This window comes from Sander lucioperca, chromosome 11 (assembly GCF_008315115.2).
Source record: "Sander lucioperca isolate FBNREF2018 chromosome 11, SLUC_FBN_1.2, whole genome shotgun sequence".
Classification (NCBI taxonomy): Eukaryota; Metazoa; Chordata; class Actinopteri; order Perciformes; family Percidae; genus Sander; species Sander lucioperca.
Genome location: NC_050183.1, coordinates 4,680,950 through 4,707,626, shown reverse-complemented (window position 1 = coordinate 4,707,626; position 26,677 = coordinate 4,680,950). Strand labels below are relative to the sequence as shown.

The following is a 26,677-nucleotide window of genomic DNA, read 5'->3' as shown; positions in this document are numbered from 1 at the left end:
ATTACCTCTGACTCGACATTCACAAATATCAGTGTTTGGTCACACATTAGTCTCATGCCTCAGTATAATCAACAACACATCTGTCTTTAGCAGTTTCACCCCCATTCTGCTGACAGTATTCCCTACCTCGGTTTCCAGGGGCCGACTCGCTCCTCTGTGTGAGTAGCCGAGCTCTCAGCCCCTCGGCTCCTGGCCTACTTCTGAATCAATGTTTGACAAAGGGCGAGTCTCTCCCTGAGCAAAAGACGGGGAATTAGAGAGGCTCTTGCCTGGTGAGAAGGCCACACGCAAAGCTAGAGGGTGCAGAGTCCACATTCCCTGTCACAGACAAATAGCCAATCCAAGCTCCTATTTCCTGGCCCTTAATAATGAAAATAAACCTGCTTACCAGCCGGGTTTATCCATGTCTAAGGTCACGGTGTTAGGATAAACAAACTGCAGTTAGAGAGAGGGGTGAGGAAAGGGTTGGCAATTATTTGTTTGTCTATATTTGAGGAGAGTGACTTCCTACGCAGGGTGTAGAAATGTTAGATTCTGCTGTTAACGTGAAATCCTGAACTGAGGAGTTGTCTTTTGTATTTCAGGTAAACAGAAAATGCTGGTGAGAGGTAACTTTTGTGATCTGTACTCTTAAAAACAATGAACACAAACTCTGAGGTTAGAATAACTTTCGACAATGACACATTTCTTTTAGTGTTTACTGCAGTGACGATTTTAAAGTTTACCACATCATTATGTACACAAAAAGGCTATTTCTTTTCTGTAATCTTTTTCTGTCTCTCAGGTTATTTGTTAACATGATTTGGCTCTTTCTAATTATTTTTGTTCCTATTTACAGTACAATGTGTCTCTGTCAAACATTTTTTTTTTATATTTGTAATTATTTCAAATGGATTCTTTTTGAAAAAGACATTATATATTCAGATAAACACATAAAATGGTGCTGCACGTTTAATAATGCAGAATTTGAACAATGATTTTCTTTCTCATTGTTATGCACGTCATTATGTCTGCCATTTCAACAGTCAACAATCACCTCAACACTTGATTCCTAACTAACATTCAAGGGGTCTATACAAGAGATCACAAGAAAAAGAACATAATTCTTCTCTGACAATATGTAGCCTCAGATAATTGCACAAAATGTCACATAATTGTGGAAAAAGTCAAAACAACACGCAGCCCACACAGCATTATGTGCACTGGCTCTGACATAAAGTGCATTTTTGCTAAGTTCTGAGTCATTTCCTTCAATGCCAAATGGTAAAAAGTGCAATTTCCAGCTACCCCGCTGAGAGCTGTCACTCTGCCTCAACTGGTGTTATATTAAAATGCTCCTTAAATTAGCATAACCTGAGGCATAAATTGTACAGGAGCTGACTGTGGGCTTCAGCAGCAGCAGAAGACATTAATTAGAGCAAATATGTGTCATACTCGGACATATTATGTGATATATATTGCTACACACAGCCAAGTGTAACATTGACCCCTTGTTAGGTCCGTGGACATATTTCTACTCCCACGCGGCATTAAAGCCAACATCTTACAAGATGTCTGTAGTGCCGGGCTTTTTAATGGTGCCAGGACTATAGTGCTCATTCAATAATATACTAAGTGGACAATCCTGTGAACCAGTGTCATTTTTTATCCTTTATTAGTGATACAACCACACAGAGGAACATTTACAATGCAATTTTCCTACCTGAGTATCTCATCTTTGAATCACATGGAAAGATTTGACTTCTCTAACACATACGGTGAAATGAGCTCACTCTCTACTCTGCAGCGATTGAAGAAAAAAGCAGAACAGAAAGCAAATAAATCCCCCAGAAAACAGATTCACCAATTTTACCTTTCACGGTGCTCGGGACTTACTTATAACCTGAGTCAAAAGTGTATTTTGCCCATAGCAAAACAATTAAACCTGTTTTCTCAAATATTACCAAAAAAACAAACCATTAAAAAGCAACTGGCATTTGACAAAAAATCTCACATTTATTTATTTGTTATACAAGTGTTGAACTTTACATCAGTCTTAAGTGATGAGCCCCTTGGTAACATGTTTACATAAAAACATAAGCTACAGTAGAGCATGTATACCAGTGCTGGAAAATATTCACACATTTCCCATTTATTTTTTGGAAAGGTTTTAATAAATAATATGTCCAAACCCAGGCGGAAGAACTACATTTATGATAGAAACTTTATTGTCAAAAGTCGGTTTCATTTCAGTTGCGCTTGCCCACCACTCGAAAGGATCTATTTCATTCAGAATTACATGAAGAAATGTGCAATGCATAAATCACTTTCACTGGGTTTTTGCATTCCCATTCTCCTAAGGTAATGCCACTTTGGCAAAATCAAATCAAATATCAATGGAACTCAAAAAACACTGTTCACAAAAAAAGTGATAATGCATCTTTGTAATTTGTTGAATCCTCCTTTCTTTTCATAAGCCTTTATGTTCAAAGATACTACCATGAATGAAGTGTTGGAACCATAAACACACTGTATCACATATGTGCAACTTCTACACAATAGTCTCTCAAACATTACATTTTGCAATCAAAAGGTTTCTTCATATTTACGGTCTCCCATGATTTTTTTATTTTACACTAGCAATACAACAAAATATATATTTTAGCCATTTTCCTTGACAACAGTTCAATGTATAGTTGAGAAAATATAAGGCCAGGGGCTTGATTGCTAGTGGTTATACAATCCAAACTTCATGGTGACGGAGAGCAACTCTGGGCAACCAGGACCTTATATTCCTTTTCCAACAGTCTGATCAGGAATATTTTACAAAGAGAGTCCACGTCCTGGTCCAGGGGGGTTGTTTTGTTTACAATAAGAAAAACCAGGCTTCAACAAGGATGTTGGGGAGTGTATGTACAACCTTTTGACTGGGAAATTGCTGATATGATATAGCCAGTAATGTTTTTTTTTTTGTCTTTTTTTTTATTTTCGTACCTTAAATTTTTCTCAATTATTCAACAGCAGCAGCACATTTAAATACATAGTTGGCTTGTCTTTTAAAATTGAAATTTGACTCTGCATTTTATGTACAGTCTCATTAAAACTTTGCACTGCCATTCGCTGTGCACCAAGTCTGTTTGTCTACAGGGAAGGAAGGAAGAGTGGCATGTCTGGTGAAAAGGAGATGGCAATGCAGCTGGAGGAGGAGCGATTGTAAATGGCGAGGGTGCATGACGGGGCTTCTAGGCTCTCAACAAAAATAAAACACTTCCTTTCCCTTCTTGAGTGTGTCATCCAAGAGGTCAGGGATGCAAAATAGCAGGAAGAGGTTTGGGGATGATTTAAATACATTTAAAGGCTTGTCACTAACTGCATCTGTCCTTCCCGTACATCGCCTTCAGGGATGCAGCCATCTTTAGTTATAGGAATAATGTAGCCATCACTGCCCCCTCGGCCTATCTGGTAATAGGCTTGGAGTTGGTGGCCAGACCCTAAGTTAGGCATGCTCTTGTAGTAAACGTCCTCATTCTCGCTCCCCTTACAGGGGGACAGGTCCTCCACCACGTCGGGGCTGCTCTCGGGGTATGGAGAGTCCCTAAGATTAGGCATACTAGTGTACAAGGAGTCTCTGTTTGGGGACTGCAGACTATCGTCGGGGTTGGTGGGTGTCAGCTGGCTGACAAAGGTTTCAACTCCCCCATCGGTCCTCACCTTCTTCTGTGGTGCGTACAGAAGTGAGTGAGTCCGCTGGGGGATGAGTGGCGCCTCCAGCTCCTGCTGATGGTGCAGCTCAAGGCCCACTGTGTCGCCCACGTGCACCAAAGACGAAGCGTCGGCTACGATGGCGTCGTCTTCGCTGCTGCTGCCGCCTACCACCGTCACCTTGGGCGGAGCCCGCTCCGTGTGGTGGTGATGGTGGTACTGCGGGGGCTGCTGGTGGTGGGGAGGATGATGTAAACTGTGGTGCTGTTGCTGCTGTTGCTGATGGTGGCTTTTGTTACAGGCACGCAGGTTGTTGTGTACTAGCTCGGAGATGATCATTTTCTCGAAGGCAGCATCGTCCAGACTGAGGCCGCAGTCTACTACCTGCACACTGTTGCTAAAGTCCCCATTGCGGAGCGAGTAGCTATTGTTAAAGTTACCATTGAGCGATAGAGTATCCATTGCACTTGTATCCCTCACCACATTGTTCAGTGAGTGCCCTGGAAAGAGATGGGACATGTGAGGGGATTTTACATTAGTCAACACCAATAACCATAAAATAAAGGAACAAAGGTTTAATGCTGTTTAGGATGCAGTTTCACAGAGAAGACTCAGGTCAAATTAAGCCATGCCGTAAATCTGTTAGTTAGGCACAATCCTCAACATACAATACATATACAGTATATGCATGCATTATTTGCAATGAGAAATCATTTTACTTTCTTACATATACATTTCGACTTTCCCATTTAGAAATTGCTTCATAATAAGCAGAGCATTGTGCGTTTTTAGTCTGCCACAAAAGTGACAAAGCAATGAAAAGGATCCCAAACAACATTAACAAACAAACTGGAACAGTAATCACCATCACAACACACCGGGCAAAAGTAGATGTCCACAAGTATGAAGCCACAAACGGGCAAGCTACAACACTTAGAGGTTTTCTAGCAACTAATAGGTTGGATGTGCCGAGGGAAAGAAAAGGACAGAGATGGGAAAAGATGACATAGACAGAGAGGGAAGTAGTCATGTATCAACATGGGACAGCCATCTTTGTTCTCACTACAAGGGGAGCCCACAAGCAGCACTCCACCATCACCACACACAGCAGGTGAAAAGACTCACTTTAGACAACTCACATCATGTCTGTCTGCTCAGGCTATCTGGTCTAAGAGCAGCTGATGTACAAAAGAAAGTAAAATGATTTATTGTAACATGAAGAAGAATCACTCAAAAGAACAACAAAACGTAAAGTAAAAGTCTTAACCGCAACTTAGCAAGAGCAAGGGTTCAGCAAATAATACAAACAAGCATTAAATAGCTTTTACTTTTATAAATTACATGACAACAGCTACTTCTTTGTAGATGTTTTTCTTTTTCATTTGTTTTGCTTGTGTTGGTACACTTTCTGTCTATTAGTTGGCAGCTTGTGTACCCAAAGCTGGCAAAGGTCAGAGCGTGCCCGCAGCCCAGCACTTGGCATCCGTCACAGTGACAGTTCCCAGTGAGACCCCGGTCACTAGCAGAACAGCTTAAGAATAACACAGCCGCGGCAGAGGTCAGACGCAGTCATGTTAGGAATTTCTCAAAGCATGGAGGTCATGGAAAACAGCAGAGAAAAGGATAAATATTAGCTTTGCCATGATTGAGAGAGGAGATAAAGGAAAAATGTGCTCTGCTATGGCTAACATGCCTCCTCGTGGAACAACAGATATAAAAAAATGTTAAATTAGAAGACTAATGGGATATTTTACAGCAACATTTGTCTTTGTCCCAAAAAATAAAAAGGGAGTGATTGTTATTGTAGGAGGCATGTTAAAAGTGTAGTTTTACAGAGCCTATTGGCAATGAAAGAAAATGACAACAATGTTGTGAAAAAATAGAGAATAAGGAAAAATTAAACAGCTGCTGCCATGACATCCATGTGTTTGTGCCTGCTAGGAGGTAATTTAGTGTCCAGACAGGTGTTTGTTTGAAAAGGTGTGAGGGGAATACTACTGGACACTGAGACTGCCGAATGCCACAGGAGGACAGACATTTTGGGAGAAAAGAAAAGACAGAATAAAAGAAAGAAAGAAAGAAAGAAAGAAAGAAAGAAAGAAAAAGAAACCTCTCTTAAAAATGCTCCTTTCTGCCAGAAAAAAAGCAACACATTTTTGGTCGGTTAAAATTAAGCAGAAGAGAGAGAAGCAGAGTAATGGGCATTTGCAATAAAGCTGTCAGATCTTGGAGGATTTCTTCAAATGACTAGAGAAATCTTTTATTTCTTTTCAGATTAGAGTAGAATTTGGGTGGATAATTTTGTGAACCACTTGCTCACTGAGTGTGTGTTAATGGCCTAAAGTAAACCAAGTGATTGTGCCAGGGTTTTGGTTGTTTTTAATAAGCATGCTGAAAAAAATTTACATTTGATAGGCAAAGTTAAGTTTTACTCCCATACTTGTCTCTCTGTAGGTCACTAGAGGGAAGCACAGGGGAAAAGCACAAAACATGACAAAAGATGCCATTTCAGTTTCAAAACAGAATAGCACACATAATCGCAGCAGTCTTTACAGTGTGATATATGGTCAAATGCCATGTGCAATTGAGATAAAGTGATTTTTAAAACGTTTTTATGGGTATCAGATATAAATATAAATAAATAATAAATATATCTATACACAGAATGCAAAGTAATGCAAAAGTTGCATTAAAGGGGAACTATGCAGTTTTTTAGCTTAATTTACCTTAACTGAACAGCTTCGGAGTCATTGGAATGGTTATATGACTTTTTTCGAGTTGAATGGTGGTCGTCTCGCTCCCCCCTAGCGCCTGTGAGCTGAAAAACCACCTTTGCAACTTTCGGCCGGCGAGCCGCCAGCCTCAGCATCAGGAAGTATCACGTGATATCAGGTCTCGCGATGTAACTAATTGCTTCACGGCACTGCACACATACGCCCATTCAGGAACTGGCTAGCAAGGTAGCGATGGAGTTTTTCACACTATCGTCATGACTGAGCCGGCAAAAAAGAAACAGAAAGCTAGGAAAGCATTGTCGGAGGAACAGAGAAAGAGGAAATGGCAGACTGACCGAGCGAGGAGTCAGACACAAGTAAACATAGGAGCTGCCAAATACCTATTCCAAAGCTGTAGGGGGAGCTGTATAGAGAAACCTGCGAGCAAAAAGAGAAGGAATGGCGAAGAAATGGCCAAAACTGCATAGCGCCCCTTTAAGTCGATTTGCATTAAGCAACATAGATTTTGCTTGCACTTTAACATGTGTTTAGGGGAAAGCTCCCTCTAAAACAGAAAAAATAACAAATCACCTGACAAATTCAGGAGCATAAATCTTAATAAGCATGCAGTTTATACTACAGCTTTAGGTCTACACCACTGTTTACATTATCTCAAGGCAGAACATGTAATATCTCTTTCCCATCTTAATCATTATGTCCCTTTCAGAGTTTGGATAAGCGAAATATGAGAACACAGAGGGTGGGTCGAGACCAGCCACAAAACATGTGTGCACACAGTATGCACTGTATCAAGTATTTTGGGAGACAATGATTCAGAAGGAAAGGCGATACTGCTGAACATTCTGCTTTTCATTTGGCCTGCTGTATACTCAACTAAAGAGACAAAGAGGAAGAGAAAGAAAGGAGGCAAAGAGAGAAGAAAAGCCTGAATGCAGGTGAAAGTATTAAGTGAGCACACCTGGCGAGTTAAACACTGGAGCCGTGGGAGTGTTACATACGACTGTCTCGGCCAGTAAGGTGTTATAAGGGTTGTTAGTGCCTTGCGGTCGAAGGAGAGGATTTGTTAGTAGATAATTCCCGGTCATTCCTGGAGTGGCAAGACAGAAGAGGAGTTAAGTTTGGCGCAGTCAGCTGACAGTGATTGAAAGTTTCATGGAGAGAAAAAAATGAAGACATTTTGAGCAAGTTTGTCTTTTGCGGTATGTGGTATCTGCCAAAATCTGAAACTAGGGTGTTTATTTTAAAGTTTAGAACGTGGATTAAAGTTTGAAAAGCAACCGGGGAGAAGAAAGAAAGCATCTACTTCTGCATGTGACAAAATATATTAAATTTTTGCTTCCTCACATTTAACAGCTTTTAGGTACTTTCTTTTCAAGTTTCAAGTTCATTTTTTTATGTGTTGTGGATCATTCATAACCCATTCGTTTTTTAAACCAATTTTCAACCCATTGTGCTCATTACTGCATACAGTAATAAGTCATATTTACTAATTTTTCAAAACTATCACAAACCTTGGGCAAACGTTTTACTGTTTGAACCAGGTCCAGATATAAAATCTCCCCTAACACAAAGAGCAAAATCCTTCCAAGTTTTCATGTCAAAATCTTTATTTAGACTCAAACTTGGCCATTTCCTTCCAAACCTAATGTTACTTTCAGTTTTTCCCTCAGCTTGAGGTGTGCTTTAAGGATCTGAGGTATTTCCACTGCCATTTATCACCTGTGTTAAATGCCATCTGTCATGTTGGAAGGTCTCCAGGGATGTTTTTAATGACAGGGAAATGCTTCCAGGAGATAGAGCCTTCTTTTAGTGCACTGACTCTCCAGGGAAACTAGGCTACTACACCCCGGAGTGATCAATACCCAACCTTTACATTAACATCTCCAGGAAACGGCACTGTTGAAAAAAACAAGTCCTACAGTACTTCTATATTGTTACAGCCGTTGTATCAGCGAGTCAAAATTTGATTCAAAGCCCTCTGTGTAATGTTTTACCTTGTGTGGAGCGATAGCAAAAAAAGAAAGGTAAGGCAAAGAGCGGCAGCGACAGGAGTCAGAAGAGGGTAGAGGAGGGAGTAAAGTTAAACCACCTCGGTGTAAACCCTCTTTTCCCTCTCATGCTTGGAAAGCCATTTCAGAGGCAGCAGAAAGCCTGACAACACACTAAGCACTCCAGGTCAGTCAGAGTTGAACATCATCTTCTCATCATCATATTTGTGCTCAAGCTAAATAATAAATGACAGTTTTTTTCCCCCTCCCTCCCTTATAAACCCCCCTGTAAAGTAACAGAGGTCACCTTACTTGCCAGGCAACAAATGGCATCTCTTTGCGTGATAAGATTTTCCTGAAATAAAACTTTTTTCCCCCTCCCTGTTTTTAGTTTTGTCTCCGTTTCCCCTGAGCCTGGGTATGAACTTTGGGCAGCCAGCACTTAAATAAAAAACGCTCTTCTAGCCTTGCCCCATTTAAGACAGACGTTAGCAGCCAGAATGTCAGTGCATAGAGTATTTGAGGACGGATTTCTGTAATCCTTCATTGGCAGAACAGGAAGACTAGACTAAGGGCCCACATCTTTTCTTTTCTTTTTTAAACCGTACTTCTTGGTCTTTTCAAGCTAGGGCATTTATTCTGATTAGAATCCTCTACGGTGGTGTGAGATCATTGGAACTTGAAGGAGGTATTTTTAGCTGGATGATGAAATGTGTGCATAGGTGTGCATGTGGAGAGAAATGAGGTGTGAACTGACCTTGGTTAAGGGTGGAGGTGCTGTTGATGTCACCTGAGATAAAGGAGGACTCAGATTGCTTTCTTACGGTGTCATTCCACATTCTCCTGATACGACTCTGTCAGGTCAACAAGGGACAGTCATTAGGACTTTAAACAAGCCCGCTCACCTTTCAGATTAACTTTAATTTATTTTCTATGTACATACCACTGACTTTACCACTCCTCAAATGCATACTAGTATGCAGTGAGGCAAGGGTAGTACTAATGCACACTTTCTCTGTGTGTGTCATTAAAAACTACTTAATGTAAGTCAACTTTTGAACGACTTCAGCTCCAGTTAAGAGTATCTTGAATAAGGCTGGAGGTTAAAGCATAATAGGGATGTTTCTCTATAAGCACAGTACATCTGGAGGTATTTTCTAATAAGGTCTATTAGCCTTAAATAAGATAAGGGATAGAGCAAATATGTCTTTTCTTTGCAATTTCGGCTTTACCCGTAGTAAAATGTGCTTGCAATGCTCTTTAAAGAGTGTAGTACTATTTCCCATGCACATGACGTTAGTGAGAAAAAAGATAAAAGCAAGTGCTAAAGGGGGCAGTGCAGAAGAAAGGTACTCATGCAGTACAGCAGATGCTGCTTGTAAAATGTGGCCTAATGGTTGTGTCACTTGATCTAGCTCTGAAGCTAAAATGCATGATGTGCATTTCTCTTTGGTCATGCTCGTGATGAAAGTACATTCTCATGAGCAATTGTTTAGACGTTAGGGTTCATAAAAATGAGCTGTATGGTGAGAGTGTGTGTGCAGAAGTGTTCTTCTGTGTTGTGACACCCGGTGAGTCTTGGACTGAATGAAGCTGCTGGTCTACCTGTGTACCAGAGGAGTAGCGTGCGCTGGTCCGTGTGGTTGAAGTCTTTGCAGAACCGTGTGAGCTCTCGGTTGGCAAACCTCCGCAGCAGTACGTGTGGCGGAAGCACTTGCTGTACTCTTTGCGGACCTGCGTGAGCAAACAGCTGAGTGTTTACCTACAGTACATTGTTGACTTAACATAGGAGCCAAGATCTCGAAGCAAGCAGTGTTTGTTTTTTCATATCAGCATGTGGTGCTCTGTGAATTCTGCATTCAAGGTCTGTTCAAATTCAGGAGCGTTTCACCTTGAAAGGAAAAATCACTTGTCCTTCAGGACTGCGGTGGACGGGAAACTTACTTTTTTCTGGAGAAGGCAGTGGAAGATGAAGATAAACATTCCTTGGAAGGTGTTGAATATGGTGAAGAGGTATGCCATGACAATCGAGGATTCATTGATGAAGAAGAGACCGAAGGACCACGTGAGACCCAGCAGACACAGCAAAGCGAAGGCGCCCATGACCCAGGATCTGAAGGACGGCAACAAAACAAAAAAAAACACAAGGAGTGGACGAATCCAGCATTAGAGGCGTTCAGTGATCTGCGAGGATGATGAGTGGAATTTGCAATTACTAGAACGATGAAAAACTAGGAAAAACGCTGTAAACTAGGTGAGAGAAAAACAATAAAATGACAAACGACACCTATGCTATCCTCACAACCCCTTTCCCCACTGTCCCCACCCCTCAATCCACACACACACTCTCAGCCCAAACTCGAATGCAGTTCCTGCCGTCAAACAGACAAGAAAGGAAGCTTGATCTGGTTTTCTATAAATAACTTTTATGTGTTAGAACATACAGAACATCATATTCAGAAGCACAGCTTGTTTAAAACTATCATGTATTAAATAGTTATCTAGTGAGTGTGTTATCAGAGCTGGAGAACTAGGCAGATGTGGAAAAGGTTCAAGGAAAAAAGGAGATTCCCCGCCTTGTGTGTGAAGGTCCTATGGAGCCTTCAGACACCAGCAGCAGACACAGTTCGGCGCTCAGAAACAACAACAACAACAACAACAACAACAACACCACTGGAATTCAAGATGGTGGACACGAAAGTGAACAGTCACAAGGGCAGTGGATGAGCTGCAGTTTGGGAGAGGATGAACCAGCGGGGGAAAAAAGAAAGACAGAAAAGAAAAGAAAGAATAAACGAGGAGAGAGAGAGAGAGAGAGAGAGAGAGAGAGAGAGAGAGCGAGAGGATAAACTACAAGCTGAAGAGGAGACTTCTGGGCAACATGTCCTTACTTGATAAACCGTTTATTATCTTCATAGCTAGAGAGCATGATAAGCAGGAAGAGAGAAACACAATTAGATCAGAGCGCATCACAGCGTGGGTTAGTCGTTATTTGAGTAAGATATCTTCAACTTTGATCCAAAGGGAAATCACGAGAGGTAATGTCTAACAAGAACTGAGAGTTGTATGTTTTGCTGTTGATTATTCAATTACAACAGTCTGTGTAAAGCATTTGGTCAGAGCACCGTGTCTGTGGTTGGATTTGCATTTCTGCTATTGTATGCATGGGTGGTGTTGTGTGGGTGAAATTATCTGATGTATACTGTATATAGTAAAAGCTTACCCAGGCAAATCGGTATTATAGTAGCCGTCACAAACGCGATAATTACTGGTGCGGATCGCAGAACAGAGAGAGGAAGAGAATAATAGAAGAGAAAGGAGAAGGGGCTGTGTTAACTTTGCCTTCACATGCAACATGCAGGGACACTGGTGCTAAACTGACTTTCAGACCAAACGCTGGCACAAAAAACAACAAAGAAAAAGACCACAAGGAAACAGCTATCAACACACAACGTATTTCTGCAGTATAAACACGCTTAAGACAAATAATTTCTAACATCCAAGTACAAATGCCCACCGTGTTGAGTGGAGCCATGTTCAGTAAATGTGTTCTGTTGTGGTTCCCTTGATAAGGGAGTAGTCTACCTCAAATAAACCCAGAAGTCTAAATAAACCCCTTTTCTGACTGTTCTTCTGATTGCAGTTTTACCACAGTGCTGTAATGTTGCACGCATTCTTTAAGGACAATCAAAAATAACAAACACCGCTCCTGCACACAGTGGTGGAAGTTAAAATATATGATGGTGCAAACTGACATGGGCCTGTGCTACTGCGTGCAAGGCACGGACATTCAGCCTGCAATATATATTGTTTTCACAGAAGTGCAAAAAAACCAAGCCAACAAGTGCTTCAGAAAAACGTTATTTTCCTTCCCAAAGCAAAACACGTCATAAATGTTGAAGCGACTCAGAAAGCTTTAACTTGAAGGAGATGGTGGTGTGGTTTTGTAGGGAAGGGGTTTTCTTTCTTTCATGGGATTAGATTCTGGGATTTATAAAAAAAAAGTTTGACATGTTCCAGCGGCAAACACACACATGGTAGCTGTTCCACTGTACCCCACCCTTGCAGAGCTAACGGCAGTTAGGCTGCAACCGTAGAGTGATGTGTGTGCATGTGTGTGTGGGTGTGTTTGTGTGTGTGTTATGCCAGTGCGATTCTGTGGCTAGTGGCTTGGAGCGAAACAACAAAGGACGAAAAGACGACTCACAAAGTCTGTGTAGTTGTCATGACAGCTAAATCATACCAAAAAGTCTCATTGAACTGTGTAACATTTACATTACATAGTCAAAATAATGAATCCCTCTGATAAAAGTTACATATAATCTGGATAATTTCAGACTTAAAAAATTAAAAAAATAAATGTATTATGTTCCTTGCTAGTCCAGTTCTGAAATTAGGCTTGGATGTGGTGGAGGTGATGCATTTTCCCATGAAACATTATTAAATACAAAAACAATAGCATTACCTTAAGAGTAAAAGAGCCTTAGTTTCCCTGAAGGTAGCATAGCACCAGTGTTAAATTGCTGATAAGCAGCAGAATGTGGGAGTTCAGCATACGACCCTTTACTTACTTTATATTCTCCAATCGGCTAGAGTCTGGTTTCAGGGTGGTAGTGTGCTTCACCATTTTGTACATTGTGATGACCAGGAAGATGAGATTGAGCTGTCAAAACATAATGGCAGTGTTAATACATGAAGATGTATGATGCAAGATATAGCAGACAGAGAAAAAAAAACTGTTAATTTGTCTATAAGTATTAAAAGAGGAGAGCCTTCAAATCTCTGCATGTCTACAGACTAATCCAATAAACATCTATCGTTCCAGCCGGGCTCAGACGGGCCGACTGGCGCCAAATTTAGTGTCATTCTATATCAATAAGAGCATGGAAACGCATTAAAATCCATCACAGTGAAAAAAAAAAAAAAAAAAAAAAGAAACAGCCACACAGCAGAAGTCTGGCAAAGTCAGAAGGGAATGAAAAGTAGCAGGAGAAATAAGAGACCCTTTTGTTGTACAAAACAACTGCATATCAATTTATGCACATAGTGAAATATTATAAGGTGTAACCAGCTACAAAAGGCTTGAGGGAACATGGTATATTTGTTCGATTCTTGCGTGTGGACAGATGAAAAGAGAGAAAGAGAGAGAGAGAGAGAGAGAGAGAGAGAGAGAGAGAGAGAGAGAGAGAGAGAGAGGGAGAGAGAGAGAGAGAGAGAGAGAGAGAGAGAGAGAGAGAGAAAAAGCGGAGGAGAGGAGAAGGAGATGGCATTTCCTTGCTTGTTTTAATGTATTAAATCTTAAGGGAGCCAGTGGCACATATCAGGTTGAGACAAGGATGCTATGTGCTGTGTTTCTGAACGCATTTATATGGTATCTTAAAAATCAATACTGTGATTTAGAGACACAAAGGCTGGATGGGCCAGCAAGGAGCCACTCCAAATAATTTACTTCAAAAACATTTATTCTTGGGCAAACTAGTCTCTGACACAGCAGGAACAAGCACTCGAAGCAGAGGAACCAGACTGTGTTTGTACTGCAAGCCAGGCATGTATAAATAATGTCAAGAAATATCTAAGAAACAGAAATTTAAATGTGTATCTCCAATAGTGCATATCAAAGGATCAGAAACACACCAAAACACAGCAGCTATGCCATCAGGGGCATGCGAGTAACACAAAAACAACATACAAATGTTGCAGTAACCAAAGCTTTTTTTCTCCAGGTGAGCCTGTTATCTTGTAATATTTAGAGATATAGATAAAAAAATGCAGATGCCATGCCAGTATGAGGGCATGAAATAAATAAATGACCTTCGTGAGCTGGACTCAGACCATGGCCATTCACTCTGGAACACAAATTGTCTGTGTTCTGGTGCACGCTGCTATCAAAAGAGGGCCTGTGATCAATACATCTCACCTCCACATGCAATCAACTCACAGAGCCGCTCACAATAACCCAGGCAGTAAAAGGAGAGGGATGAATGAGAGAAAAAAAAAAAATCCTGAATCGTGAACCTTCTTTTATATCACAGACGGCACTGAAACTATGTTTTGTTTCGCAGCTATCAGCTATTATTTCTATCAGCCGACTGCATGAGTCAGACAGTGGGGGAGGGGACGAGGGACAGAACTTTTGAAAAACCCTTTCACACAGCCTGGAGTGGTGACATGGATCCAATGAGACAGAGGCGAGGGACGCAGTACTTTAAAGTAACCTAGCAGCACGGCACATGTTCCCACCCCCACCGACATGCTTTTGCAGCCTCTCCTGGGGGATCCTCCTTGCTAAAGCATGGCTGCCTTGCTTCTATCCTTCACTGTCTCTGAATCATCACTGCAAGCCATGCAGAAGCACCTCGCCACACTGGGACTGAGGAAAAAGCTTTTTCCTTTTTTTTTTTTTTTTAACTGAAGTGGACTGTGTGTGTACACACTGAACTCTAAATGAACTGCTGGGGATAAAATATTAAAGGTGCAGATGGAGCTGTCCAGATGATAAGAACTGCTCCCGACGTGTCATGATCCAAGAGGCCTTGTGTTGAAGTTATCTCAAGCATACTAATGGCTCCCCCCACCACTCTTTACTTCCATGTTCCCCTTTCATGGAGCTAATACCCCCTGTGCCCAGAGACAGGGCAACCTCTGCCAAAGAACTAGGATCTAAATGCCTTCCACCAGCTTTTGTTTTCAGTCAGTAGTTAGGGCCTGTTTCAGCCAGGAGCAAAAATAAAAACAGGAAAAGCAAGAAGAAAGCGACAGCAAACAAAAAAAGGATGAGAAAAAAAGCATGACCACCCAAGGTCAAAACCAATGTTATTTGGCACGAACATGACTTGGGTGGCGGGTGGGGATCCAGACATGAGCCAAAGCAGCACTGTTTTCTCTCCTTTTCTCTTGCTCGTGTGCCTTTTCTCCTCCTCTCCCTCTCCCTCATTGACAAGGACAAAGCCAATTTGTAGAGAAACCAGGGTCACGGATGGTGTAGACAAACCTTGCTCCTGCATGCTCCCCTGAGATGCCCCTTTCCACAGTACTTTGTCTTTTTGAGTCAATTGTTGCACAAAATCAGAGAAGCAGTGTGCGATGCCTGAGCCAGTGCTGCAAAAACCTCATTCCTGTCACACATTAGCTCTGCTACAATACATTAGCTCCTCACAGGGTCATGATTCTATCTCTCCGGTCATCACCACCGGGATCCTGATCATCATTTCCACTGCAGATGCATTTTTCATGCAAATCATTATGGAAGCTACACACGATTGGAAAACAATGAGGGCCCAATTTAGGGGAAGGAAACATATTCCTGTGTGGCTGACAGAGCATTTGCTGAGACAGGGAGAAATGTATGTTTGTTTAAATACAATGTTTGCTTTCCCTCAATTATAAGCTCACACATTCAAAGCGGGTGCTGAGAGCAAAAATAAATCAATGGAAACAAAAAAGAAAGGCATTTTACCATTAGCTCAAAGACATTTCAATCCAACACAGAACTCTGTGCGCTTCTTCTTTCTCCATTTTAAAATGCTACATTGAGTGGTAATGTCTCTTTTTGAGAAAACTGTGAAGTGCAGTCCAGTGAGCAGATTGGTCTTTTATCTATTCTGTTACCACACAGACACAGAGCTGTACTATATCTTTACTTTGCAAGCTACTGTCAGTGGTGTGCAGAGACTTGCTGGAATTTGACATGGATGCCCCCTCTCTCCAGTATATTTTCAGTGTCAGTTTGATGTTCAACAGAGGTCACTGCATCTGTAGATACAGTACCAACCATTATGCTGGATAAGGAACACGCTGAACAAATACCACCCGTCCTCCTGCACAGAAGCAAAACAAGTTTGCAGAGCTCCCACATCCCTTGGTGTGCATGAGGGCAAAGCAATACATGGTGCGGTACCTGAGAGGATATATCTTAGGAATACCACCTGCCATTTCTTTTTTTTTGTGCAGGGAGGGGAGACTCCCTAAGGTCTCATTCTTCTGAGCCTCTCTGATGGTGCGGGAGATAATAATGTCATGACCAGTAAATAATTGCATGGCTCAATGGGACATATGTCATTATGATGCTATATGTCCTTCACCCCTGACGGTCCTTGACCAAACAGAGAGGTGCCTTTGCTTTTCTTCTTCTCCCCAACACTATCTGCTATTTACTGAAGGCAGACAAACACACAAGGAGGCTGATGCAGAGGAGGAAAAATGGAGCTGTAAAAATAGTGCCATCTGACAGTATGCACACCTTGAGGCCAGTTTTAATCTTTTTTTTTGTTCCTTTATCATAAAAAGTGTAACTGGAAGGCCATTAGGTGATGCCTGTAATGTGAGACTTCATGGGAATTGTGTGAACGTGAGGTTAAAGTACACTAACAAATCCTGATCTTTGTCAGGTGGTATGAGGCAGAGAGAATTGTCGGATGCCTCGAAATCTGTCTTTGGCGCAAAATTAACCTGTCATCGCCAACGAGACAGAGGAGCAAAAATCCTGCTCCTTTATCTCTCTCCTTCATCTCTTTCATCTCACCCTCTCAGTGCCTTCCTTACTCTGTCAGTTGCAGTATTCAAAGAAATATAAAACAGCTTACCATGATGATAAAGGTGACGGGTCCTATAAAACTCCATATGAAATGATTGTCCACACTTAGCCAGCACCTATGACAAATAAACACACACTTCAGCTTGGGGCAGCACACACTACAAAAACAATATCAACTTTCCTTAATGTCTTCATTTTTGGTTACATGGGCTGATGACATTGAATAATAATCATAATACATTTTATTTATGGGCACCTTTCATAGCACTCAAGGACACCTTACAGTTAAAACAAGCAAAAATACAGTTAAAAAGGCAAATATAATGAAAACAAACACATTTACCAGTTGAGATTGAGTATGTAATTTCTTATCAATATTGAACTTGGAGCGCTTTCAAATGCTCCTTTCACAGGTTGAACATTAAAACAGTTGTACAAAACAGAGGGAAGACCCCAAGTAGCCCCTCTTGATAGCTTGTTCTTAGCTGAGATGTGGCCATTAATCTACGTAAAAGGCTTTTTTGGCACAGTGCTCTTCTCTTTAAGAAAGCATTTACAAACAAGAGGTCACAGGAGGGTCTTTAAGCAGAAAAGCATTAATGTAGCTGCGGCCCCCCTGAAACCACAGTGTTGAGTCTGTCAGCCACTTTCAAATGACATAAAAAATTGAACAGCTGCCCATCCCTGGCAAAAGAAGCTCAAATGTTTTGGTGTAGTCTCCAGGGATGCACAGCCCGGCAGAAATGATGAGTAGATTTATTTTCAAAAGCTGCCACATACAGTCACAGCAGGTAAGCCCACACAGTGTAGCATCTAGCGTGTCCGCTCTGCATTTCCAAGGATTTGTTCAGAAAGCTGCACTTACGCTTTCCCTTTCCCGTAGCTCCCGTAGTCGATAGCTGCGGAGACACCGACCACGATGGCTGGGAAGAGGTAACCTGACACGTAGTAGTACTTTTTACGTGAGTATTCGCTCTCAAAGACCTCCACGAGCATGAGGTACAGCTGGACCCCCTCGAGACACATCCAGGAGAAGGAAGCCAGGAAGAAGAAGTGGAGGATCCCCGCAATGATGGCACATCCAATCTGAGTGACAACAATAAGCGATTTAGACAATCAATGAATAAGTATTCAGGAAAAAATAAGAATAAACAATGCAATCACAGTTTCCATAAATGGGCAGATTTTTTAGATTAACTTCTAGTACAAAAATAATTTAAACATGACCAGAGGAATCTCCATAGCACTTTCTTTTTTGAAAATTGTATATTATATACCCACTGAAAAGACACCGCTGCTGCCTCACCCATTCAGGGAAATTGATGAAAAAAGTAATGAATATTCATCCACCACATGGGCTCTGACTATGAGCAGGCTTAGCTTTCTATCAGCACGGCAGAGATTTAAATACCATTTGTATTGTAAGGTTAGAGTTAGTAGATCTAATCATACAGTTCAGCTGTACGCAGAAAAACGATTTGTGGTTCTAGAGAAAATGTAGGTGAAAAAAAAAGATATAGATGTTGTGGACGCAGGCTGCCATGGCAACCGTGGCTTTAAGCGAAAGAGAAAAAAAGACCTGTCAAGCAGAAGACATGGCCCCTTAGTAATCTATATTAATGGTGCCATCCCACTCATGTCATGTCAGGGACAAGCAGAGAAGGTTAGAAACAAACAATGCTTAACGTGTCATCCATTTTACTCTGAAAGGGTCTTTTGTTTTGGAGTTGAAAGGAGATAAAGTGAGAGAGAATGAATCACAACCAAATCAATGGGGTGCAATCGTTCCAGCTTACCCCGAGTTCCGTCATATCGATACCAATTAGGAATATTAACTCTGCGATGAAGAGATTGATGCACAAGTTCTTGTGGATGGTGTTGCGATCGCTCTGCAGGCCTCGGAAGAAGCAGAAGGTGAAGATGCTGATGGCGAGGCAGACGAGGGACACCACAATCCCAACTCGAGTGATGATGGTCAGAATCAGGTCAGGCAAATCTGAAATCTGGAAGAAATAAAAGATTAACAGGGAATTAGTTTGTGAAAAGAGAGAAGCAAACCTGTTTTTCTTTCTCCTCTGTGAGGAACGTTTGAAACACTGTATGTCTAAAATCGCTAATTAAAAGCACTAAACTTCATTTACACATTATATACAGTGGATATGACACATTGCCATTGATGTGGGAGATCTAGGTTTGATTCCCACTGTGATACATCAACCAATGTGTCCCTGAGCAAGACACTTAACCTAGTTGCTCCAGAGGTGTGCGACCTCTGACATATATAGCAATTGTAAGTCGCTTTGGATAAAAGCGTCAGCTAAATGACATGTAGTGTAGTAGTGTAGTAATTAAGTGTACACACTTGTCTGCAGGATTCCTGTAGGACCTTTTTGTAAGGGAAGGGTTTGTGAGGGTTTTGTAGTTTTTAGGAAATGCCTCTAGTTTGTTGAGGTGGAAAATGCAATGTGTGTGTTACAGAAAATTAAGCCACGAATGAAGAAAGCAGTAGAGTGACTGCAACACACTGCAACAACAGTATACATGTGACTTCTCTCTGAACCTCGCTGTGATTATTGTAATCTTGTAAGATTGCTATTTAAACAAAACGAGGATGTTTGGCGGTTTGGGGTTTGCTTATGAAATAGGAAAAAAGTCTTAAATACTACAGGTGAGTTTAAAGAAAACCTCAGTTAGAGGTGGATATAAAGAAAATGGACGTGACATACTGGGATTTCACGGTGCGCCATGAGGATGGCAAAGTTGGTGAGATGGCTGCAGGAGCAGGTGGTGTGTGTTTTATTGGAGTCCAGGAGTTTGCAGCCTTGGGTGGACCAGTACCCCATCATACTCCTCTCAGAGTAATTCCAGAAGGAGCAATTGGAGTTGAAGTAGTGCTCCATCTGCAGATAACAAGAGATATGGTTAAGTGTCCAAATAATTGACTGCCTGGAATTGAAGTACATGTAGAACACAAAGGCCATTTACCCCCTACTCATACAAAGTATTTTTTTCCGCACGGTTATGGAGGATGATTTTTCACTTTACAGCTCTTATGAAGCAATTCATATGTTGTATCTCATTTGGCACATGCTTGCCAAATCAACCGAAGCATAGTTGGGTATTTGAGGCCTTAATAACAGAGAAGCATAATTGTTTGACGGCATGTCTTTGGAATTGCACAATTTCTCTGATAAAGAATGGAGTCCCGCATGGCCCTCTGGGAACTCTAGTGACAACTTTAAAAGACGAAAGATAATTGGTGCTCCAGTAATTTCATCCTAGATTGTACGGCTAATCTAGGAGTTAATTTCCCCCACTATAAAAGAAAATGGGTATCATTTATATCCCAATGTTGATTAAAGAATTAGTTTTCATTAAGAATTCACTTAGGTTCTAAAGACTCCTTTAATTTGATGTTCAATGACTTAAATAAACTGCCGACTGACCTAGCCAGACATTTACAATTCAAATCGCAGATCTCTGTCTACTCTGGACGTTCCCTCCTGGTGTTTTTTAATATTACCTGTCCATTCACTCCAGCAGGGAGACTCACATTAATGTGCTTCAGGGTAAAAATCACTGGGTCATTAATGAATACACGGCTGGACTCTTTGTTGATTGAGGCGGAGATGATGTCAGAGTTGACAGCCACCGACACGTTGCGGCCGTAAGCCTCATTGGTCATCTTGATGGTGGCGTTTTCCGCGCTGAGGAATTGGCCCAGATTTTTGTAGAGCACAAAAACCAGCTTAGCAACTCCTGTAAAGTGAAAGACGTAGACAGACATCAGAGGATGAGAGAAATAAAATCAAGCTTCCAGAACAATTTCGACAATGTATGAAGAAGAAAAAACTGTGGTGACAAAAAGAGGACTAAAAATATTTAAACACTCCAATTCATTCCAATGTAATTCCATTTAAAATGTTCAACAAAGGAACTGCAAGGACGAGTGAAAGATGAGTGAGAGATAGAGACAGAGAGCTTTTAAAAGCCTCTCATTATTCAGGGTTTGGAGTTTTTAGATTAACTCATTTGTTGTGCTCCTACACTAGTACAGACTCTTCACCTTTTCACAGAAACAAAAATGGGAGCCAAAGGCAAACATGCACATTGAATAAGCTCTTAATTTCTCTTAAAGTAAGCCGAACGATCTTGACAAGTGTCTCTCATTTCTCCTGCTATGTTTAAGAGAGCTTACCATTCCGACTGTTGAGCTTGACAGTGTTGGCCGACAGCTGGATAGAGATACTGCCTTCGCTGGATTGTGGAAATTTAAAATCCTGCACCTGGCCATCGGTGCTGAGTACATACACATCCAGGACTGTAGAAAGGCAGAGGATTGGTTCAAAGTGAAAAGAGAAAGGACAAGAGAATGATACACTGGACATTACAGACTGTTTAACTGAAACACAAGGGCCTACAAACAAAACAGTGGACAATATTGATCCCAAAGCTTTCTTCCTGACATTTCTACACAAACAGTTGGCAAAGACCAAACCACATATCAATGACTCAAACGCTACATCTTTGTGAGAATGGGCTGCACAATAAAAAACACCAGTTACAAAGGAATAATTTAATCCCTGTGAGACTCTTACTAATATGAATAAAACAACATTGCAGAGGAAACATAGAACAACTAAGGCGAAGCCTTCCTTATATGGTCTAACAGCAGAAGAAAATGAGAGAATGAGGCTGTGAATAAACAATGTACTTTTTCTGACTCCACAGCAGGCTAATGTTCACATTAATGTATAGAGTTACAAGGTCTAGACGCATACATTTATAAACTAAGCGTGCGCAATCAGAGAATCCAGTCTATTTAATTGTCTGATATTCATCACTTTGTCAGTAAGCGACTCGTTAAATCTAATATGCGTTGTTTTTCTTTTCCCCCGAGGTTTAAACGCTTATTATGAAAACAAAGTCCTTTTTTATGTGGCGGCCTTGTTTTCCTATCACAGAGTTCCTCTCTCAATGAATTGAAAGTAATCAAATTAACTGAGCTCACATCAATCACGAACTCTTGTCATTTGCTCACCACAAACTCTTGTTTTACTTACTTATATTGTCTGCGGGAACTTTGACAATGGCAGGTTCCATGAGGTTGTCGGCGAGGACAAAGGCCCCTTCCTCCAAAGTATCCAGTAACATGGTGGCTGCGTGTGTTTGCTCCGTGCTGTTCATGTCTTGCCAGGACTTCAAGGCCGCTGGTCGCAGAAGGTTATCTACCGTGTCCACAATGGCCTGTGTCGAAGCAGACACAGATACACACACACAGACAAAAACAAAAGGTACTTGAGTAACTCAGAAAAAAAAGGATTCGTTTGCAAGCATTAGCAGTGACATGCAGACACTGAAATGGATGAAATGCTGCGCTGAAGCATCACATCTGTGAGGATTCAAATTAAAATGATGGGGGGGGGGAATAATCTATTTATATTTTGGTTGCATATATGACAAGATAGATTAATTACAGACATTTACAGAATAAGAAAGACATTGTTTTTGCAATTGTATTGATCATGACTGATAAACTGCAGAGGGGGAGAGGAACAGGAGCATCACTGGAGATTGTGCGGATTCAGTTTCTTTGTCAAGGACGCTGCATCAGGGTAGACACTTCACACAGGGTGAGTGTATTGAGCCTATCAGATCTGTCCAATAGCAGGATATTAGGAGTTGGCCTGATTAAAGTCAAAGTAACAAAAGCTGTCCTCAATTAAAAGTCTCTAATTGCAAAGCATTCTGCGTGTAAAAACTTTATTTTTCTTTAACTTTTGACCTGCAGTCAACTTGTCCTCTAGTGAAAATACTTTACTGTACAATAAGTCATACAGTCACCCTGCAAAAAGCACTTAGTATTACTAAGGAATTAAATGATTATGATACGTGTAACAGTGTAATAAAATTGTATCCTTATATATTTTTCCAGCTTCACACATTCTGCCACCTGAACAGCTCAGGACAGACAGCAGATAAAATCGGCGTGGGATGCAGATGACGCCGAGTTTTCTTTAGGAAATAATCAAATCAATGTGTCTAATCAGGTAATCAATGCTGGCGACATGGTGGAAAGGTTGGGGGGGCAGGTATAGTGATGTTACGTCAAGTGTGGCAGATCTCAGATACTGCTGACTCAACGAGCTCTGTACCAAATCCTCTTATGCTGTCATTAGTCGAATAAATGATGTAATTTACATCGAGACAAAACCTCTCCAACCCTGTCACTTCCTTCAACATCTACATGTTGTGACATTAGAAAAACAAATGATGATGCATTTTTGAAGAGGTGGAGTAACTACATACATGTATTTATTTTCTCCCTTTTCCTCCTTTCTTTTTATGAGCGCACGGCCGTTGACTGGCTAATTAGCTCGATCCATTTTAATACCCTCCCGAAGGAGAGATTTAGATTGCGGGGGGTGACTTTGGTGGCAGGTGGAGGACACTGATCTCCCTAATGGTTGAGGGATATATGTGGCCAAAATACTTTGATGTATGACCCCAACCTGATAGCATTCAAAGAAAAGAAAAAAAATGGTTTGACCTGGCTAACCCTATTAACCAGATAGAGCTGAAGATTTGCTCTTTTAATTTATGAAACAAATGACTTCTATGACCTAAAACCTGTGTCCTTGTGAAGCAAGAGCTACAATTTTTACTTTACATGCGGTGAAAGGTCGGGTGATGGTCCTTGAAAAAGATTTAAATAAATCACAAGTGAACTGTGTTTGATGCAATATTCAGTAGGGTTTTATATGTCGAATGGAGCTCTCGTATAAAAAGCAAAAAATGTCACAAAGCAGCAAATCCTTTTAGCAAATGAATAATGAGAGGGATGTAAGAGCACGATTTTTGTTTGAGTTGTGGTGTTATGCATCCAGACGTGCAATCTTGAGTAAACACTTAGAAAACATACAATAGGGAAAACAGGATGAAAAACAAAATACACCATCGCTATCAGTGGGGGGGGGGGGGACAAAACACAGAGACACATCCTTGTAAAGAAGCCACGTCGGTAATTGGAGATGACTTCTCTTTGACTTTAGAAAGCACTTTGGGTACGATTGTGTCTGTGTGTAAGGCAATTACTCAAAAAGCAGAAAGCACAGGGAGGAGGGAGTACATGACAGTGCAGAGGTTACATGCTGCTGAACTTGGGCTGGGGCATATACAGTTGTAGCACAGGGATAGAGGAGGGGATGGCAGCAAGCAGAGTGGACAGAGGCATTGCTCCAGTACCTTCATGTATGCCCTGCATGTCCTTTCTCGTTTTTGAAGCTTTTTTATTAGAAAAGAAAAAGAACAGATAAAAAATAGAGACACATAATTGGCACAAGTTCATGAGCTAAACCAAAGGCTTTGTAGAAACAAGGCCCTGACTGAGTGGGCAATATACAAAGTAACTACTGAAAGACTGATCCATCCATTCCCTATCTCGTGCCATTAACCTGCTTACCTGGAGGTCAAAGTGTAATAGTGCTTCTGCTCACATTTATGACACGCTGTATTTTCCCCTCAAAGCCTCCTGACACATCATAGAAGTAGCACGCTTGGCAGCGACACATTTTGGCCAATACCATAAACGTACAAACACTGCCATGACTACAGATCTCTGGTACATGCCAGCTTTCCTGCACTTCAAAACAAAGAGAAGGAAAGGCGGACTGCGCGTGATAAAAAATAACAACTACTGTACATATCCCTGCATTATTTTGGGAAACACTGTAATCCCTTCTGCATTTGTCGTTATTATCATGTCAGTGGGAAGTGATGCAACAAGAGAGACATGGTGAGAGAGGATTTTTTTTTTCTGGTGGATGTAGTTACCTTGTTGAAGCTCCGTCCTGCAGAATCCTTCTCGCTGGGTCTGAGCTCCTGCAGCTGAGCATCCAGGATGTCCACCAGCTGCTCCATCAGGCGCACCGAGGAGCTGACGTCCCCTGCAAAGATGGGGCCTTTGGTGTGCTTGGCTAACTCGTTGGCCAAGTTAGCTGCATTTTCACCGCTGCGGATCTGCAGGGGGAAAGAGAGTGAATAATGTTCACAAGAATGCAAGAAGACAGACTTGGAGGGTTTCTTTACAGCCCGGTTTTTGACATCTAATCACACTTCAATGAGTCCTTGAAATGCCAGTTATGAAAAGGTTTTCTTCACGTGGGAGAAGTTGCCATGGTGGCAGTTTTTTTTTTACTGTGTGCCACACAGTAACAAATGCTTGCTTTGACTAATATACACAGTTAATACCTGTCCTATCTCTGTCTGTGCTTTATGCTATACCTTATTTGTTGCCGATTTGTCCGTCATAATTTCCCTTTACATATCATATTGCAATTATTTTGACTGATGCACCCGCAATTTTAACACAGTCTTCAACTTTGCAGTTTTTTGTTTTTTTTCTTTAGAAAACACATATCAAAGTCCTCATTTCCAGACCGCTTTTATAGCTGACAAATGCAGTTTTCCAGCTGATTTCACCCAGCTTTGCAGCCATCTTTGTAACAAGGACGTTTCCATTATTTTGTCTACATCCTCTATGTTTTTAAGAAACACATTCCACTTAGAAGGAAAACAGTGAGGCAGAGCTCATACAAACCTTTTGGGCTACTTGGTTGACCCAGTGGGAGGTACAGTTGCTGAGATCAGGGCCCTTCGGGTGCCAGGCCCCAGTGGATAGGACACATAAATAAGAGGCTGTGCCTGACAGGGAAAACAAGAACAGAATAGTCAAGTTTAATCAAGTCAAATCAAATGTATTTTCTCAGTAAGTCCTTTACAGGGCAACAAAGGACAAGGGCACAGATACAATAAGGAAACTGCACACAAACAATACATTTACAAACATGCAAATACATACAAATACGAAGGCAGAGAATGTAATGCTTGTGTGTGCACACAGAAATATCAGCCATGAAGGATGTTCAGTTTTTTTATGCTGTCAAACGACAAATTAAACTGAAATAGTTGAATACAGTAAACTCCAAACATATAAAGTTGCCAATATTGAAAATTATTTTTGAAAATATTATCAACAGCTGGCTCCTGTTTTTGATACTAAGTGGCAACATTTTTTCCCTGTCCTAATTATCCCTGCGTCTGATGAACTCTGAGTGCTAACACAATTTCACACACTATGAGGGATGCACGTCTCGATGCAAGCTGCAGGAGAAACAGCTGAGCCGGATCCTCTGCAACCCAACCATTATAATCACGCTTCAACCTGGAATGACACAGCTAAAACGCCATTCTCTGAACACTTACTTCAACTGATGCTCTTTATAGATAAAAAAAATAATAATTGTATGCAAGATTATCAGACACATCTAACAAACTCTGTGATGTTCTCTTAGAATGCTTTAGGTCATATTGAAAACAGCAAGCACATGGCCCTGAGGTGAGAGGGAGTCCTGTTTACCTCGTGTTCCCTTGGGGCAAGGGCGCTCCACGAGCATGCCCCTCTGGGTCTGAGGCCATGTTATGTCTCTGTTCTCCGTGGCCGCGCAGAAGCGCTCGGGTAAAGGGAAGGACTCGAGGGGTGGAGGGGAAGTAGTCTGTGGAATCACAGGAGGCGGCTTGGGTGTTCCCCTGCTGCCCTCCTTGAGCCCTGTTGTGGTGGTAGTGTTGGCCAAACCCCAGTGCACTGTGGTTGTTGTGGTGGTGGTTGTCGTTTTCTGAGGCTGAGGGTACGTGGTGACTTCTGACAGTGGTGGAGCTGTGAAGAGACAGAAGGTACAGAG

At 41.4% G+C, this 26,677-nt stretch overlaps 1 protein-coding gene across 15 annotated transcripts in view; it reads right to left on the bottom strand.

Moving 5' to 3' along the window:
* Positions 1-1,624: 1,624 nt before the first annotated feature.
* The window catches only part of adgrl2a (adhesion G protein-coupled receptor L2a), a 96,167-nt gene continuing 71,114 nt past the window's right edge, over positions 1,625-26,677 (bottom strand). For 4 of the 15 annotated variants that reach the window (XM_036007092.1, XM_036007095.1, XM_036007094.1 and 1 more), the window contains exons 8-27: positions 26,356-26,652; positions 25,537-25,640; positions 24,771-24,956; positions 24,183-24,221; positions 22,001-22,184; positions 21,136-21,258; positions 20,461-20,696; positions 19,664-19,837; positions 18,734-18,940; positions 17,803-18,023; positions 16,987-17,053; positions 12,976-13,067; positions 11,628-11,672; positions 11,296-11,322; positions 10,349-10,517; positions 10,010-10,138; positions 9,162-9,258; positions 7,375-7,503; positions 6,122-6,139; positions 1,625-4,181 (exon numbers count right to left, since the gene is read on the bottom strand). In XM_036007092.1, coding sequence (XP_035862985.1) covers positions 3,331-4,181; positions 6,122-6,139; positions 7,375-7,503; positions 9,162-9,258; positions 10,010-10,138; positions 10,349-10,517; positions 11,296-11,322; positions 11,628-11,672; positions 12,976-13,067; positions 16,987-17,053; positions 17,803-18,023; positions 18,734-18,940; positions 19,664-19,837; positions 20,461-20,696; positions 21,136-21,258; positions 22,001-22,184; positions 24,183-24,221; positions 24,771-24,956; positions 25,537-25,640; positions 26,356-26,652 — 3,395 coding nt within the window. In that variant the 3' untranslated portion in view covers positions 1,625-3,330. The remainder of the gene's footprint in view (positions 4,182-6,121; positions 6,140-7,374; positions 7,504-9,161; positions 9,259-10,009; positions 10,139-10,348; positions 10,518-11,295; positions 11,323-11,627; positions 11,673-12,975; positions 13,068-16,986; positions 17,054-17,802; positions 18,024-18,733; positions 18,941-19,663; positions 19,838-20,460; positions 20,697-21,135; positions 21,259-22,000; positions 22,185-24,182; positions 24,222-24,770; positions 24,957-25,536; positions 25,641-26,355; positions 26,653-26,677) is intronic. The other 11 variants (XM_036007105.1, XM_036007106.1, XM_036007102.1 and 8 more) reach the window with 9 other exon arrangements.